We start from the raw sequence: 15289 nt of genomic DNA, 5'->3' as shown, positions 1-15289 counted from the left end.
ATGAATGGTGGCTATGAATGGACAGCTGAGTGTGTGGACAGAGAGAAGGCTGTTTAAATGAAAAAATATAATCTATTTAATAGATGGATGGTCAAGTGAATGGTTGGATAGTCATTTTGATGGATGACTGGGTACATGAACAGCTGGATGGATAGTCAAGCAAATTGATGAATTGATGAACAGTGATGTGTGTGAATAGACAATTGAGTATGTGGAGAGATAGCCATGGATGTGGGTGGACAGCTGGGTATGTGGATAGACAAATAGTGTCAGGTGAATGAATGGAACAGTTGAGTGTATGGATGGATGGACAGATAGACACATGAGCAGATGGATGAATGGATGGATAGACAGATGAAAGGATGGATAGTTAATAAAGGGATGGGTGAATGGATGGATGGATAGATGGGTGGATGGATGGGTAGATGGATAGATGGATGGATGGGTGGCTGGATGAATAGGTGGATAGGTGGGTGGGTGAATGTCTATCCTCCAGTACTGCTGTGGAAGACCAACACTACAATAGCAGTGACCTGGAAAGGCTTCCCTTACCAAGCCCTCTTGCTGGGCCAGAGAAGGCATGGTAAGGTGGAAGTGAGGACACCCACTGCCTCATAGTACCCCATTACCTGTTGCATCTCATGTTCTAGTTGGAGAAGGCTCTCATCCCGCTCATGTTTCAGGCTCTGAATTTCGTCCTTTAGAGCCTCCCTCTTGGCTGCACTTTTTGCCACCAGCTCCTTCTCCTGTTCCAACCTGCACGCTGCCACCTTCTTCTCCTCTGTCAGAGACAGGCTGAGGGTCTCCTGGGCCAAGACAAAAGGGCAGGCTGTGAGGACCAAATAGGTCGGGACATGTGAGACCAATAGGTGCCTGTGGTCTGAGTGAGATCTGGTTCATGGGGTTCCAGGGCAAGACAGGTCCCTAGGGATTGTCAAGCTGGCTGCAAGCCCCTTGTCTCACACACAGTGTCACTGAAGCAAGAGCTGCAAAGGGGCTCTCTGGGCCTCCACATCGACCTCCTCTATCTGACATGAACTAACAGTTCAAAGGCCTTTCCTGAGCCTCCACGGCATACCACGCACCAGTGACATGCACGATGTGTGCAGGCTTGTCAAACAAGGCCTGCAGGAGCTTGTGACCAGTGGGATGGCTCGGGTGGGCGATGAAGCTTCAGCCCTCAAACTGCAGCCAGGTCAGCCAGTGCCCACAGCTGGCCCCTCCTTCGAAGGAGAGGACATAGCCACGCAGGCTCAGCCCCATGACCCTAGCTGCCCACCTTACCTATGAAGGGTCCTCTCTGGCCCCCACCTGAGTGTGGCCTAGCACCTCTGCCTCCTGCTTCGTCTCCCAGGACCCCTTCCCTGAGGGTCTGCCATGATCTGGGATATGTAAGCTCCCAGGAGTGGCAGCGGCTGGTGGCCTAGGGAAGCAGACCTTCTCCCTCTGGAGCCGTGCGAGGTCCTCACAATGGGCCACCGCCTGGCTCTCCAGGGCCAGCTGTGCTTCCCGCTCCTGCTGCGCCATTTGCCGCCGCAGCTGCCCTAAGTCCCATTCCAGCTTTGTCTCCTGGACCTCCCAGGCGCCTTTCAGTTGCTCCAGTTCCACTGCAAAGTGACAGAAGTATCCAGGATTGGCCACAGGGCCCCATGCCATGGAACACCCTATGGCCTGGGCAAGCCCCCTGTGGAAGGACAGCCACCTGCTCTGCGGACCCAGCCCAAGCAGGCAGGGACAAATCCCACCACAGCGTGTATTCTGGCTATGGCCAGGCCTAGGGGCTGGGTGAGTCACACATGGTGAGGTGGGCTGAGCAGGGGTGGGAGCTCAGGGAATGGGGCAGGGGCTGCCACAAGGACCCAGGTCTAGACCCTGGGAAGTAGACTGGGCAGGCCACCCCTCACAGAGGGACCCATTCAGCCACAGAAGCTCCAGGCCTAAGTTGGTGCCCTTCCTGGGGGGCCAGGCAGTGGGAGCAACAATTTGGGACTGAGCTCCATGGAAGAGCTCCTCTGGGCCATGTGGGGAGAGGAGAGACAGGCGGGAGCTGCGGGAGCACCTTGCAGGGCCTGCCGGGCCTGCCGGGCGCTCTGGGCCTCCCCCTCCAGATGTTCTTGCTGTGTCTGCAGCTGCTCTGCCAGCTGTTGGGCCTCAAAGAGGCTGCTCTCCAGCACATCCCGCTCGGCCCTGTGGAGAACCATCAAACAGTGGGCCAGTCACCAAGCGATCCCGTTTGCTGCTGGCCGGACAGCACTTCCCAAGGCCAGGCTGGTAAGTCAGAGAATAAACAGAGGACATTTCCTTCATCTTAAATCTGTAAAAACAAATGGACCCCACACAAAAAACCATTTCAGGTGGATTAAAAGCAAAATGCAAAAACAAAACAACTAAAATACTTAGAACTATAAAGATGGAAGAAAAAAATACAGAAGCATATTTTATAATCTTAAGAAAGACACAAAAACCAGAAGATAAAAATAAAGATGCTGATACGTCTGAATATACGTAAAGATAGGAAAGGAGAGCTTTCATGAAGATTCCACAAACCAACTTAAAAGACAAGGCACAGTCTTGAAGAAAAAAATCTGGACTAAATATACACAAGGTCCATATCCATCACATACAAAAAGCTCTTACGAATAATGACAAAAAGTCAGCTGACACTACAGAAAAATGAGAAAAATGACTGTTATTCACAAAAAATCCACAGATGGTTAAACATATGAAATTTGCTCAACTCTATTCAGCACTCAAGGAAATGAAAACCACGACCAGGCATTCGATTACCAAAAGACTGAAATAATGATAATATCCAGGGCCTAACCTCGAGGCAGCCACCCCACCTTCAGGTGTCAGCACCCTGGCAGCACACGGGACCAACAACGCTGCACAGGGTGCTCACTGTGGCTGGAGAACGGCACTTGTCTTCAGAGCTGGCGGTGGCAGAGTGTTGTGGAAATGATGACACAGTGTCAGTCGTAAGGAGGATGAGGAAACTCTTATCTCCTAAAGAATGGCCCTGAGAAGCAGAACCTCACACGTGCGGCTCCATTATAGGAGAAGCTGCCTCTGCGCCTCTGCACATGTACAAACACCCAGAAGACACCTGGGATGAGCAACGAGCACAGCCCTGGCAGCACCCCCATTTCTGGGGAGGTGGCTTGAACATAGCCAACCCATTAGCATCAACCAGCCAGTGAGCCTGTTTTAAGTGTTACTCTGCTCTGCTGTGCTGGGTGACACACGAGCACACCACAGACATGGAACACAAATACCCATATGAGCACACCAATGGCCAATGCGCAGCCCCACCATAGCCCATGAGCCAGGCCGGGCCATGGGCCTTGGGCAGTCTTGCTAGGTTCTCCCTGCTCACCACTACCACCATTATTGGGGGTTAGGCACTTCCACACTTTCCAGTGGCCTGATATCTACAGAGCCTAGAAATTTCGCTTCTCTGAGACCTCTCCAGTCCCTACCTGGTCAGCACCCACATGTTCCCACTCTCTCTACCTAGACAGCTTTTCCTACCTTGAACCTGTCTCCTCCCAGAAGCCCTCCGGGTCTCTGCTGTTCAGAATCTGCACCTGGAGGCTGGAATCAAAGGGCATCTCCAGTCTTTCCCTCTACAGGAACCCACGGACAGCTCAGCCTCCCCAGGCCAGCCAGGGTGAGCGTGGGGTATGCAGGCAGGGAACCTAGTCCATCTCCCTGGCTGAACAGCATGCTGGCACCTGTGAACTGAGGGAGTGTCCCCAGGGCCTGGGCTCCTCCCACATCAAACCGACTGTGAAGGTTTCACCAGGAGACCTGGAGAAGGACTGCTCACACCGAGTAGTTATCAACATGGTCTGGGAACTCAGGAAAACTGAGGTGGCTAGACAGTCGCCCCCACCCACCTCCAGTGAGATAAACACACACGGTTTGTCTCAGGCAGACATGGTTTCAGGACATGTCCCGAGCAGCCCTGTCATCAGCAGCTCAGATGGCTCATCCTGAAATGCTGTTTGGTGGGCATGTGACTGTGCAGGGGTCCTGGGCCCAAGAGTCAGGGTTGAGTTAGTGCAGGATCCCAGGTTCCCAAAACTGCTGGTGGGGGTGGTGTCAGCCCCAGAGAGCCACTAAGCAGTGAGCGGGGCCACAGTGAGCTCAGTGACCATGGGGCCACCTCTGCCCCCTGAGCACTGTGGGCCTAGGAGGTGGTGGTGGGCAGGGTCCTGGGACCCTCTGCTTCTGACAACCCACTCTGGCCTCAGTCAGGTTTTATCCATTTCTACAAAAGCTTTCATTTTGAGGAGAGGACTATCTGTGAAGATGTACAAGGACCCCCAGATTCTGGCATTCCAGGAGGAAATCTTTCCTAGAAAAGGACTTGGATGTTCCTGAGAAGGGGCCATGAGGTCCAGAAAGCCACTAGCTCTGGGTTTCCACAGAGGCCACGGGACCAGATCAGCTCACCAGGCAACAGTCTACCGGGCACCCCTGGGGTGGCCTAAAGCGCCCATTCCTTGTCTTCTGGAAGTGGCCCCATGGTCACTGAGCTCATTGTGGCCCCGCTCGCTGCTTAGTGGCTCCCTGGGGCTGACACCACCCCCACTCCAGGGATGAGCATATGACCCGGCCAGCCTATCTGAGCCCTTGACTCACTGAGCTGGTTCAGGGACATGAAGTCGCTCACGATGATTAATGGCAGCAACTCTTGGCCCTTGTGGGGAGAAGGGCACTCTGTGTCTGCTAGACGAGGAAGCCTGGAGTAGCCACTGGCCATCTTGCCACCTCTCACCCTAAGCCCTTAAAGCAGACCTCCTCAGGATTGAGCAGCGCTGAGGAGGGAGAGGAAGGGTCCTGCGGGCACTGTGGATCTAGCCTTGCCTGAAGCCATGCACACCTTGAACTTCTCAGATCCATGAGTAAGACATTCCATTATGTCATTCTGTGCCAGTGCAGCCACTTCTCACAGGAAGGTCACCCAGGACTCTTACGGGATCCACCTCACTCACAGTCTCTCTCCCATGTAGACATACCCTCCCTGCCCTACAGTTGCTGGGTGAATGCCTGTCCCCTGCCACTGCATTCTCTCTGAGGCAAGGCCAGGCACACACACCCTGCCGATAGGCCCCTGGGTACCTGAGATCAGCTGCCTCCTCCGCCGTGAGCCGGCCCTGCCTCTCCAGGGCCTCCTGCTTGGCCAGCAGCTGAGCTCGCTCCTCCAACAAAGCTTCCTTCTCCTGAAGGGCCGTCCGGAGAGTGTCCATCTGGGCCTCCTGGTCCTGCAGGCTCTGGGCCAGCTGCTCCTCCAGGGCCTGTTTCTTGCATGTGACCTAGAGGAGGAGGAAGGAGAGAGTCCAGCAGAGAAAGAGAGAGTGGGGCCTCTTCAGGGTAAAGCAGACTTCAGGAGAATGGCATCATGTAGAATGGCATGGAAGATAGAGGAGAGTGAATATGAGACACATGGGACTCAGAGTGCTCTCGTGCTAACAAAGCAGAGGGGCCTCCATTCCTCTGACCATGATGGAGGCGTTACTGAACTGAGCATGCCCAGCTCCCAGTCCACATGTTAATCTTGGTTAGACCACAAGTGTCCAGGGGGGCAGGAAAAATTGCACAGAAATGGCAGTAGAAGGTGACAGAGAACCAGGTTGCTACAGACTAACACTTCCACCAAGAACATCACAAAAAGCTAGACAAAAGACATAATGGAATCTGAATAAGGCCTGGGGCTACAGATCAGCTGGGATGGAAGGATCTGAGATCTTGGAGAGAAGGGATTTAGCCCACCATTAGGTATCTTGTCCCTCTTCAGAGAGTGTGCTGAGTTAAAAGTTTAGGCTGAGAAATTGGGAAGTCAAGGATAGCTTCCAGCAATATTATGATTTTAGGAGGACAAAAACTTAAATTCAGAGCCTTTGAAGCAGAAGGGTCCTGATAAACACCCCAGATTGCTAGTTGTACGCATGGAAGGGCTTCACCCTAGTAGTAGAGGTGATCAGAACAGACCATCCCTCAATCATGAATTACGGTGATCACCTACCCTCACTACCTGCTAGAATCAAAAGCAAATCCTCTCTGGAAGAATAGCATCATCAAATTAGTTCTATAGTTTTAAAGTATGATAACTGACATTTGATCAACATTACCAGGAATATCAGGAGATAAGATCATATGGCAAAAACCATGTGTAAAAACATCAAATAAACACAGATACGTCCCTGTCTCTTCAAACTTTAAATTAGCTGTGATTAAATGTTCAAGAAGGTGAATGGGGAGATATAGAATTTTGCCCTAGAACTAGAAACAAAATATAAACAACATAATTAAAAAAACACAATAACCAAAATTAATAAATATAATGTTTCAGTGACAGATTAGACAGAAGACTAATAACCTGGAAGACAGACAAAAGAATGCATTCAGACTGAATCATGAAAAACAAAAACAAACAAACAAAAAAAACACGATGGAAAATACAGAAAAAAATGTAACAGACACATAGGGCAAGGCCTAACATATGTATAATTAAAGTTGCAGAGGGAGAGGAGAGAGAATATTTGAACAGATACTAGACAAGATTTATGTCAATAGAAGATCTGGGAATCAGTGACTGAGAGAACTAAGGTTGCTAAGGAAGCAGTTCCTTTAGTGCAGTGAATCCAGATGTGGACGAAAGGAAACAGCATGCAGGAAAAAGCAGCGAAGCCTTTTAGCCCCGAGTGTGTGGAGTCACTGGGCCTCTGACCCCTAAGGAGGAGCAGAACTCAGCCTCTGCACTGGTGGCAGGTATGATGTAAAGGTTGGTGGCAGGTATGATGTAAGGGCTCTTCTTTGCATACGCATCCCCTGTCCTCTACCCCCACCACAGGGAACCTGCCTTTGAATGCAGCTGAGCCAATCAGCACTGCAGTCAGAAAGCACCGGTGCTGACATCCTGAGTGTGATGTGGTAAGGTGAGCTGTAACCCATCCACACCACAGAGGGTAAGGGATGACCCTGCAGGGTGGGGCCAGAGCCAGGAGCCCCTGCAGACCTCTCACCTGGCCCACCTGCTCCTGCAACTGGGCTCTCTCATGCTGGAGCCGGTCGGCCTGCCCCTCCAGCTGCTCCAGCTGCTGCTCTGCCAGTGCCAACCGCTCCTTGGCATCTGCCCGCTCCTGGCTCAGCACCTGCTTCTGCTCCCGCAGCTGGTCTCCCTCCTGTTGCAGCTGCCGGGGGGAGAGGTGTTGGGGGAGTCAGCATCCAGACCGTGCCTCACACACCTGTGCCTCCATGGGCTGACCATCTCTCCCTGGACTGCCTTGGTGTGTATGGCCTTCCCTCCCACAGGCCCGGCCAGGCCCACTGTCCCTATGTGGGCCTCTCCACAAACCTGTGCTCAGTCCGGGAATGGAAAAGGTGGGGGGAGATGGGTGCAGGGAGGATTTTAGGCTCAGAGACCAGAATCTCATGGCCACCCTGGGGAATGTGAGGCTCAGGGAAGGGCTGCTCACATGGGCCACCATCTCACCTGCAGGACCAGGTGGGTCAGGCTGCCTTTGTCCTTCGCCAGGCCCTCCATCAGAGTGGCCATCTTGGCCAGGGAGTCCCTCTGCTGCACCCCCTCTGACTTCAGCTGGGTCACAAGCAATTCCAGGTCAGCATTGCTGGACTCAGCCTAGGGTGGGGAGGGGTCGGGCAGTAGTCACTCTAAGGAGGGATGCCAGGGAGGGACTTTCAGATTCACAGGAGGAACTTTCTCCCAGGCAGAGCTGTTGGTGCCAGGGAAGGAGTCAGCCCCTTGTCATAGAGGTGTGCGAGCTGGAGGTCTGGGTGGGACGGGTGTGGGGAGGGAATCCCAAAGTGAGGAGGCCTCTGGGGTAAACAGCAGCCCTCTGAGTACTAAGGCTGTGGCCAGGAGAGGTGACAGGATGGGCTGGTGGGAGAGACACGTGAGAGGTGGGAGACAGAGGCATACCCGGGCCAGCGTGCCATGCAGGGCCTCCCTCTCACTCTCCAGAATGTCCCTCTGTAGCTGGGCTGCGTTCAGTGCCTCCCGGGCCGACACCAGCTCCTTCTTGAGCCCTGAGACCTTCTCCTCCAGCTGCTCCAGGCGCCCTTGACTAAGGTCCCAAATCAGAGGTAGAGGGTGTGAGGTTGGCTCAAGGCAAGACAGGCCATCTCACAGGAGCTAGTAGGCAGGGTGGCTGCCTGCACCTTCCTCCAAACCCAGGGAGCCCCAGAGGAGCCCAGGTCACTCTGGAGGCCTGGACTTGGTGAGTCCACAGGGTGGCATCCGAACCAGGACCCTGTTTCCTGGGTGGGAGTTTGGCTCTGTTCATGCCTTAGTGGACTCACCTGGGTGCACACATGCTGGGGACACCCCCTCTCCTGGGCCGGAGGTGGTGGATGTGCTGGGGCAGGCACTGGGTGGATGTTGGGTGGGTGTTGGGGCGATGGCTCAACCTTCAGGAAGCCTGGAGAGCCTGTCACCCCTGCTGTCTCACTGGGTGCCCCCACTCCCGCAGATAAGGTTGCTAAGGAAGCGGTTCCCTTAGTGCAGTGGTCGGCAAACCGAGGTTCGAGAGCCACATGCTGCTCGTGAGCCGCGGTTCGCCGCTCTGTTGACTGAGTTTGCCAACCACTGGACTAGACTAAATGTTACCGTGTAGTTGCAAGCTGTGAGGACTAGGCAACTGTGGCATATTGTGTGCAAAGAGGAAAAGGGTAGTATATGACAGCGGTCGGCAAACTCATTAGTCAACAGAGTGGCAAACTGCGGCTCGAGAGCCGTGGTTTGTAGACCACTGCTTTAGTGGATGAGGACGCTGAGGCCCACCTGGTCTGCAGCTCCCTGCGGCCCCGCTCGCCCTGCTGCTCCAGCTCCTCCTTCTGCTGTGTCCAGAGCAGGAGGCTTCTCTGCAGCTCAGCGTTCTCTGCCTCCCGCTTCTGCTTGTCCATGTCCCAAATATCCATCTTGTCCCTTAGCTCCTCCACCTCCAACTCCAGAGCCTTCTTCTCTCTGCGAGCAGGGGAGGCCAAGTTGGGGCAGCCTTGGAGGAGGGGAGCCTGGAGACCCACACTGGACACATTCTGGCCTTAGCCCACTGCCAGGCTGACGGACGCGTAGGGTGGGCACCAGGCATGAGGGCTCCTGGGGGCAGGAGCTCAGGGAAGTGTGGGGAGGGACGAGGAAGATCCAGCAACCTCCAGCCCCAGGACAGCCTTACAAGATGGGGTGGCCAGCAACTTGTCCCCTCCTGGTGGCCCTGGGAGTCCTTAAAACGCAGAGGCTCCTGGTGCATCCTTGTGCTCAGCCTCTGCCACCCACAGGCCTGGCTCCACCATTCTTTGCAGAGCTTGCTGGATGGAAGACATCTCTCCACCTGCACCTTCCCCAGCTCCACATCTGCTTGTACTGCTCACCTGTCCTCACAGGCCTGGACCCTCCAGATCCAGCTCCCCGTGTGCTCAGCGCTGACCCACTCAGAGTCCTTGCCGCATGTCACCCTCCAGCCAGGGACCTGAACCTCAGGTGCACCCTCTGGCCCTGGCCCTGAAGGCACCCATTTCCAAAATGCCCTTAAATCTAGCCCTGATCCCTCCATGTGAAGGGGCCCACCCGTTCCCAAGAACTATGGCCCAATCCCTCCTATGTGGAAGGCTTATGGGGGAAGCGTCCCCAAGCTGGGACTGCCCACTCTGTCCAAGCCTGACCCAATCAGCTCACCCACCCTGCCCAGCCCTCAGGACAGCCACCTTTCCAGGAGCTCGCTGGCTGCCCTGCAGTGCTGTGCCTTCTGGCTCTGTGCCTCCAGCCTGTCCAGGAGGTCCCTCCGGTCCTGCTCTTGCTCCTGCAGGAGCCTCTGGGAGGCTCGCAGCTCCCGCTGCCTCTCTGACAGCTGCTCCCGGAGCCTGGCTGCCACCGCCTGGGAGGACTTCAGCTGTAGACGCAGCTCCTGCTCGGGGTGGGGTGGGGGAGGGGTAGAATGAGCGCCCTCCAGCCTGGGCAGGCCTTTGACCACAGACCCCCCAGAAAGGATGCACCTAGGGCAGAGCCCCCTCCCTGGGGCCGTGGGGCTCACGGGTTTCACACCCCCGTGGGGACAGGGTACAGCTCTGGTGGCTGCCCACCTGTTCCTGCTGCCGCCTCCTCTCAATAGCTGCCTGCACAGCCCGCAGCGCAGGGTCTGGGCTGGCCCGGGAGTGGGCCCATGGTGGAGATGCACCCCACTGAAGGGACGAGGCACGTGGGGGGCTCCTCAGTGGACTCTGTACCTTCTCCATGTCAGTGCCGCTGCTCTGTGCCAGCTCTGGGCACCTCGAGTCCGCCTGGGCCACCTTCACAGGGTGGGGAGAGGGCTCAGGGCCATGTCCAGTGGGGACCTCCCAGGTTATCCCCCACAGCAGCTGGACCCCCCGGGACCCAAGATGGCCTGCACCTCTGTGATGATGTTCAAAACACGCCGCAGGGACTCCACTTCCTCCTTCAAGTTGTCTGCCGCCAGCCGGCCTCCACTGCGCCAGGACTCCTGCGCCCAGGCAGACCCCTCAGCAGGGCGGCAGACGCTCCCGCCCCAGAGCCCCCACATCCCACCACATCCCCAGCCCCACGCACCAGTTTCTGAACATCCATTCTGAGGGAAGAAATGGTCCTTTCCTTCTCCGAGTTTTGTTCTGTGAGCTTCTCTACCAGCAATTTCTGCTCGGAGAGTCTGCAGAAAAGTCGGGGGCAGGGGGCAGGGTGATCAGCACAGGGCACAGAGCACAGGGCACGGGTGGGCCCTGAAGACCCCCGGGCTGAATCAGACTCCTCCTGTGGTGTGGCCGGGCCTCCGGCTTTGGCCACATCTGTCTGAGTGGATCTCAGCCCCTGGTCTGGTCCGACACCTCTCTCCTAGAACTTTCAATGGCTCCCACTGTCTTGAGTAAAGCGCAGACCCCAAGGTCAGGATTCAAGGGCCCACGCTGACCCTGACTCAGTTTCTGAGGCCCTGCCCTGTCCATGGGGCCAGCAGGTGCAGAGCTCATGTGGGCCTCTGCCCGCCACTGGCCTGCCGGGACGGCCTCTGCCACCACAAGTCTAACACCCTCTTTCCCAGGACCCACCTTCTTCTCAAAGCCCCTGACTTCCCTACAACCCCAGACTACTCTGCTCAGGCCCGGAGTGCTGCCCCTGCAGGATGTACGGGACTGTCCACACCCCATGAACTCCTGCTCCCCTGTGTGCAGGGTGGGCCCCAACCTGTCAGCCCGGCAGGGTGTCTGTGGCCATGAGTCCCGGGCACCCGATGCTGTGGAATTGTGCCCCACAAATTGTATCGTGTAGCTCCTCCCCTTCTGTCATCTCTGCCCTGCACCTCCATCCTCCCTCTGTGCCTTCAGCGGGGAGCTATCGCCCTGCTTTCTGCTGAAGGAAACATATGTCAGAACATCCCATGCTTCCTCTGAGGCTCATGGACCACCGATGGGCCCGGCCCACTGTCTGCCTCTGCTTCTCAAACAGCTGACAAAGCAAGCGTCTGCCCCGGAAGGACGTGCCTTTAGCCCCAAGGACAGTCCATGCGTGTCCAATGCAGTGTCCATGGAGACCCTCAGAGTCGGGAGCTCTACCTCTGGCCTGCAGGGCTGTAAGGGGTTTAGCTTGCCTACCTGCGGGAATGCCACATGGCAGCTGGAATGACAACTGCCTACCACTTGGAACCCTGGCTGCTGGGCACCCTTGTTCCCAGACCTCCACTGTGCGACAGCTGCTCGGGCACCCACCTGGCCTGCAGTGCCACCTTCTCTGCGTCCCAGCGGCCCTGCAGCTGCAGCATCTCCCGCACCTTGTCCTGCAGCCGCTGCTCCAGCCAAGCACCCTGTGAGGCCTGCCGCTTCAGGGCGCCTGCCGCGCTGCTGGCCGACAGCTGCAGGTTGGAGTTGAGGTTCAGGCAGGCCGTGTGCAGGCGCCGGGCTGTCCTGGCTGCCTCTGCTTGCATGTCAGTGAGACTCCTGGGAACAAGGCAGCACCCCCAGCGGAACCTCAGGGCCAGCTGTGGGCTCAGGGCCCTGAAAGTCTCCCACTGGCTAGGAGGGGCAGGGTATGGTCACATGGGTCCTGTTCTCTGCCCTCAGCCGCCCCCTTTCCTCCCCCCGCCCCCCATTCTTAGGAGAGGCCCCTACTGTGTGTTATCAAAGGTCCCCATGTCACACCCAGAGAGGGGTGAGCAGGGGCTCAGCAAGGCCACAGAGGAAGGACATGAACCCTCTGAGCCCAGTTTCCTTGTGTGCAACTGAGGTGCTGACAGGTCCCTCAGTAATTCAGGGCAGACCCAAGAGGTGCCTGGCAAGGACTAGAGGAACTGGAAATTGTACTGTGCAGCTCCTCCCCTTCTGTCATCTCTGCCCTGCACCCCCTCCCTCCCTCTGTGCATTAGTGCTTCTCAACCCTACCACCCTCCACCTCCCAGGGCCCCCTGAGGCCCAGCAGGACTGGGACAGTGGCTTGTGAGCCAGAATGGCTCCTCCATGGGAGCAGCTTGGAGGGCCCAATACCTGGGCCACCATCAGATGCCCCTTCTCCTACACCCTGAGGGGGCGGCTGGCTCACCTTTCAAAGGCAGATCGAAGCTCAGCCAGGTGTGTTCGGAGCGCTGTCACCTGTCTCCACAGGAGGAGGAAATCCTGGGATTGCACCCCAAGGCGTGAACGCCGGGTCTGAAAGGAAGGGGCCCGGGACCACCTCAGGTGCAGGCCAGGCCTGGGAAGTGAGAAGCCCTGTGACCCGTTCCTCTAGCTGTCGCACTGGGCCAGACCCCACACCCCCTACCCTGTCCTGCAGCCCAAGGGGCTCATCTTTCACAATAATGCAATCTGCTACCCCCAGAGGGCCTGTGAAGGTGACCAGCTTCTGCCCAGGTCAGGACCCACTCAGTCTGGCCCTCTGGAGTGAGAGGCATCTCTGGAGCATCTCTGCAGCCATCAGCTCTCATGCATCCCCCCTGCTTGCTCCCCTCCCCCCTTCCCCACACCCTCACTTACAGTCCAGGCTCTGCCTCCTTCTCCAGAACGGAGGGTGGCTTTTACTCTGGGAGGTTCCTAGGATGTCCAGGTGTGTGGCCTGGCCCTTTCCCTTCAGGAAAAGCCTTTGCTGATCCCCTGCCCTGACCCCACGACCCAGGTCTCCTCATTGGCTCAAACACTTTGCTGGGCGCCTTGTGTTGGGAGTTCCCTCAGTGCCTGGCACCGGGTCCTCGGTGTGTGTGTGGAATAAGCTGCTTGCCCGGCAAGTGCAGGAGCAGCTGCCTGAACCAGCCTTCGCAGGGACTACACCGACACCCTTCAGATTCCACACTTCACTAGTCCTGAACTGGAGGCTGGTCTGGCCCACGTGGTGAGGAACATGCAGGCCAGAAACCCATCAAGTCAGAGGAATGTAGGCAGCTTTTACCAAATGGAGCAACCTCAACACATCTCCTTGACCTCGGCTCAGGGGAGAGAGAGTAAAGTCCAGAAAGTCCTGCTGTCGGTGACCACCTTTGACGAAGAACAGCTTCTCCCTCCTGCCGAGGCTGCGCCTGCAGCACTTTGCCCTGCCCTCTCCTCCCCACTCAGGGCTTAGGATTTCAGACAACTGTGACCAGGCAAGGCTTCGTGGCCCTGCTGGCCCTGGCCAGGAGCGGGGAGCCACGTGCTGCATCCTGCCCAGAAGGCAGGCCTCTGGAACAGATGGGCAAGCTGGAGCCAGGTGTGGCCTGGGTCCTGCCCTCTGCTCTCAAGCAGGAAGTCTCCCTACCCTGGAGCACCCCACTCTGCAGACTGCTGTGGCCAAGCAGCATGGGGGATGTGGCGTGGCAGGAGCCCAGTGCCTTACCCTCAGAAGGAAGCACAGCTGAAGCACAGTCTCACTTACAGTCCAGGCTCTGCCTCCTTGGGGTGCAATCCCAGCTTCCCCTGTCCTGGTCCCTGCTGGCCACGCCCCCCGCTGCCATGGGGGGGGGGGGGGGGGGGTTATCCCTGCCCATGGGTGGAGGCAGAGGGAGCACCTGTCTCTCTGTCCAGCGCTGAGCCTCCTTCCGCTCCAGCTCACCCCTCAGGTGGAGCACGCTGCCCGTCGTCCTGGCCAGCTCCTCAGCCAGCGTGTCGTTGGCCTTCTTCATGTGCTCCAGCTGTTCCCTCAGGAGTGTGTTCACCTGGGAGAGGCCGGTGCTCCTGGGCGGGCGGGGGCGTGGGCGGGTGGCTCTGCTTAGAGAGGCTCTGAGACCCGGCCCTGAACCTCCTGGGCCCAGCCGAAACCAGCTCAGGGTGCAGCTCCCTGCATGCCCTTAAGAAGCGCTGACCATATGCAATGGGTCCCCAATGGCCCCCACACTGGGGCCAACATCTGGATGCCACTCTGGCCTCCTCCTTCTCCCCCCTGAGCTTTCCTGGTTCTGCCCCTACAACTGTGGCAGGCTCCTCAATCCTGGGTGCAGAGGTGAACCCCGAGACAAGAAAGAGGGGCAGGGTTGGGAGACCTGGCCAGGGTACCAGGGCTAGTGGGTGAGAACAGGGAGGGGCAGTCCCCACCGTGACCTGGGAGCCTTCTCCACCCAGGACAGGACTGTGTGTGGAGAGATGCCAAACCCACCCTCCAGAGTCAGCATCTCCCTGCCAGGCGTCGAGGCCGTTCTCTGCTCCTGGGTGTGAGCCTCCACTCGGATTGTGCCCCCCTCAAAGGGCTTCCCAGCACGCTCCTCCCTTTCCCGTCCCCTAGGCTGGGCGAGTGCGGGAAGAACTCCCTGGGCCTGAACCTCCCCAGGGCTGCAGGTGGAGACACTGAGGGCTCAGCTCCTCTGGGCAGAGAGCTGGAGGGGGGCCCTGTCCTTCTGGGGTGGTGTCCTGAGGGTTGGGACTCTAGGGTGCAGGGCTACCTCTGTGAGGCCAGGGTATCACATGCTCACCACAGGGAACAAATGAGCCCCTGGCCATGAAATCAGAATGACTAAGGCCAAAGGAGCCTGGGAGTCAGGGCCAGAGCATGAAGAGGGGGTTTGAGGACAGCACCATGGGCACCTCAAGATGGGCTGGGCCACCCGAGGACCACAGTCGGCTGCAGCGCTGGCTAGAGCACCAGCGACAGCAGCCGTCAGGAACCTGGGGGGCAAACTCGAGGAGTGGGGTCAGGGAGACCCTCACAGCCTGTCAGAGGGCCATCAACTCCCCTGCCTGCTTCCCCTCCCCCCCAAACCCTAAAGCCTGCAGCTGATTCCTACAAGCAAATTCGACTTAGAGCCACTTTGGGAGCAGGTTGGCCCTCTGCTTTAAGGCCCGGTGGGGTCCATTGCCTCTTGAGGTG

The 15289-nt window shown here is 57.3% G+C and overlaps 1 protein-coding gene across 1 annotated transcript in view; it reads right to left on the bottom strand.

Moving 5' to 3' along the window:
- The window catches only part of CROCC2 (ciliary rootlet coiled-coil, rootletin family member 2), a 53692-nt gene that overhangs the window by 27122 nt on the left and 11281 nt on the right, over positions 1 to 15289 (bottom strand). The window contains exons 5-19 of the mRNA XM_045575482.1: positions 13998 to 14163; positions 12563 to 12669; positions 11737 to 11964; positions 10589 to 10685; positions 10413 to 10502; positions 10105 to 10311; positions 9730 to 9929; positions 8810 to 8992; positions 7949 to 8093; positions 7502 to 7648; positions 7032 to 7199; positions 5128 to 5321; positions 2060 to 2187; positions 1438 to 1607; positions 630 to 806 (exon numbers count right to left, since the gene is read on the bottom strand). Of these exons, the coding sequence (XP_045431438.1) occupies positions 630 to 806; positions 1438 to 1607; positions 2060 to 2187; positions 5128 to 5321; positions 7032 to 7199; positions 7502 to 7648; positions 7949 to 8093; positions 8810 to 8992; positions 9730 to 9929; positions 10105 to 10311; positions 10413 to 10502; positions 10589 to 10685; positions 11737 to 11964; positions 12563 to 12669; positions 13998 to 14163 (2407 nt within the window). The remainder of the gene's footprint in view (positions 1 to 629; positions 807 to 1437; positions 1608 to 2059; positions 2188 to 5127; positions 5322 to 7031; positions 7200 to 7501; positions 7649 to 7948; positions 8094 to 8809; positions 8993 to 9729; positions 9930 to 10104; positions 10312 to 10412; positions 10503 to 10588; positions 10686 to 11736; positions 11965 to 12562; positions 12670 to 13997; positions 14164 to 15289) is intronic.

The sequence above is a fragment of the Pipistrellus kuhlii genome, unplaced genomic scaffold (genome assembly GCF_014108245.1).
Source record: "Pipistrellus kuhlii isolate mPipKuh1 unplaced genomic scaffold, mPipKuh1.p scaffold_m20_p_7, whole genome shotgun sequence".
In the NCBI taxonomy this organism is placed as follows: Eukaryota; Metazoa; Chordata; class Mammalia; order Chiroptera; family Vespertilionidae; genus Pipistrellus; species Pipistrellus kuhlii.
This window is presented reverse-complemented; position numbering and strand designations above follow the sequence as displayed.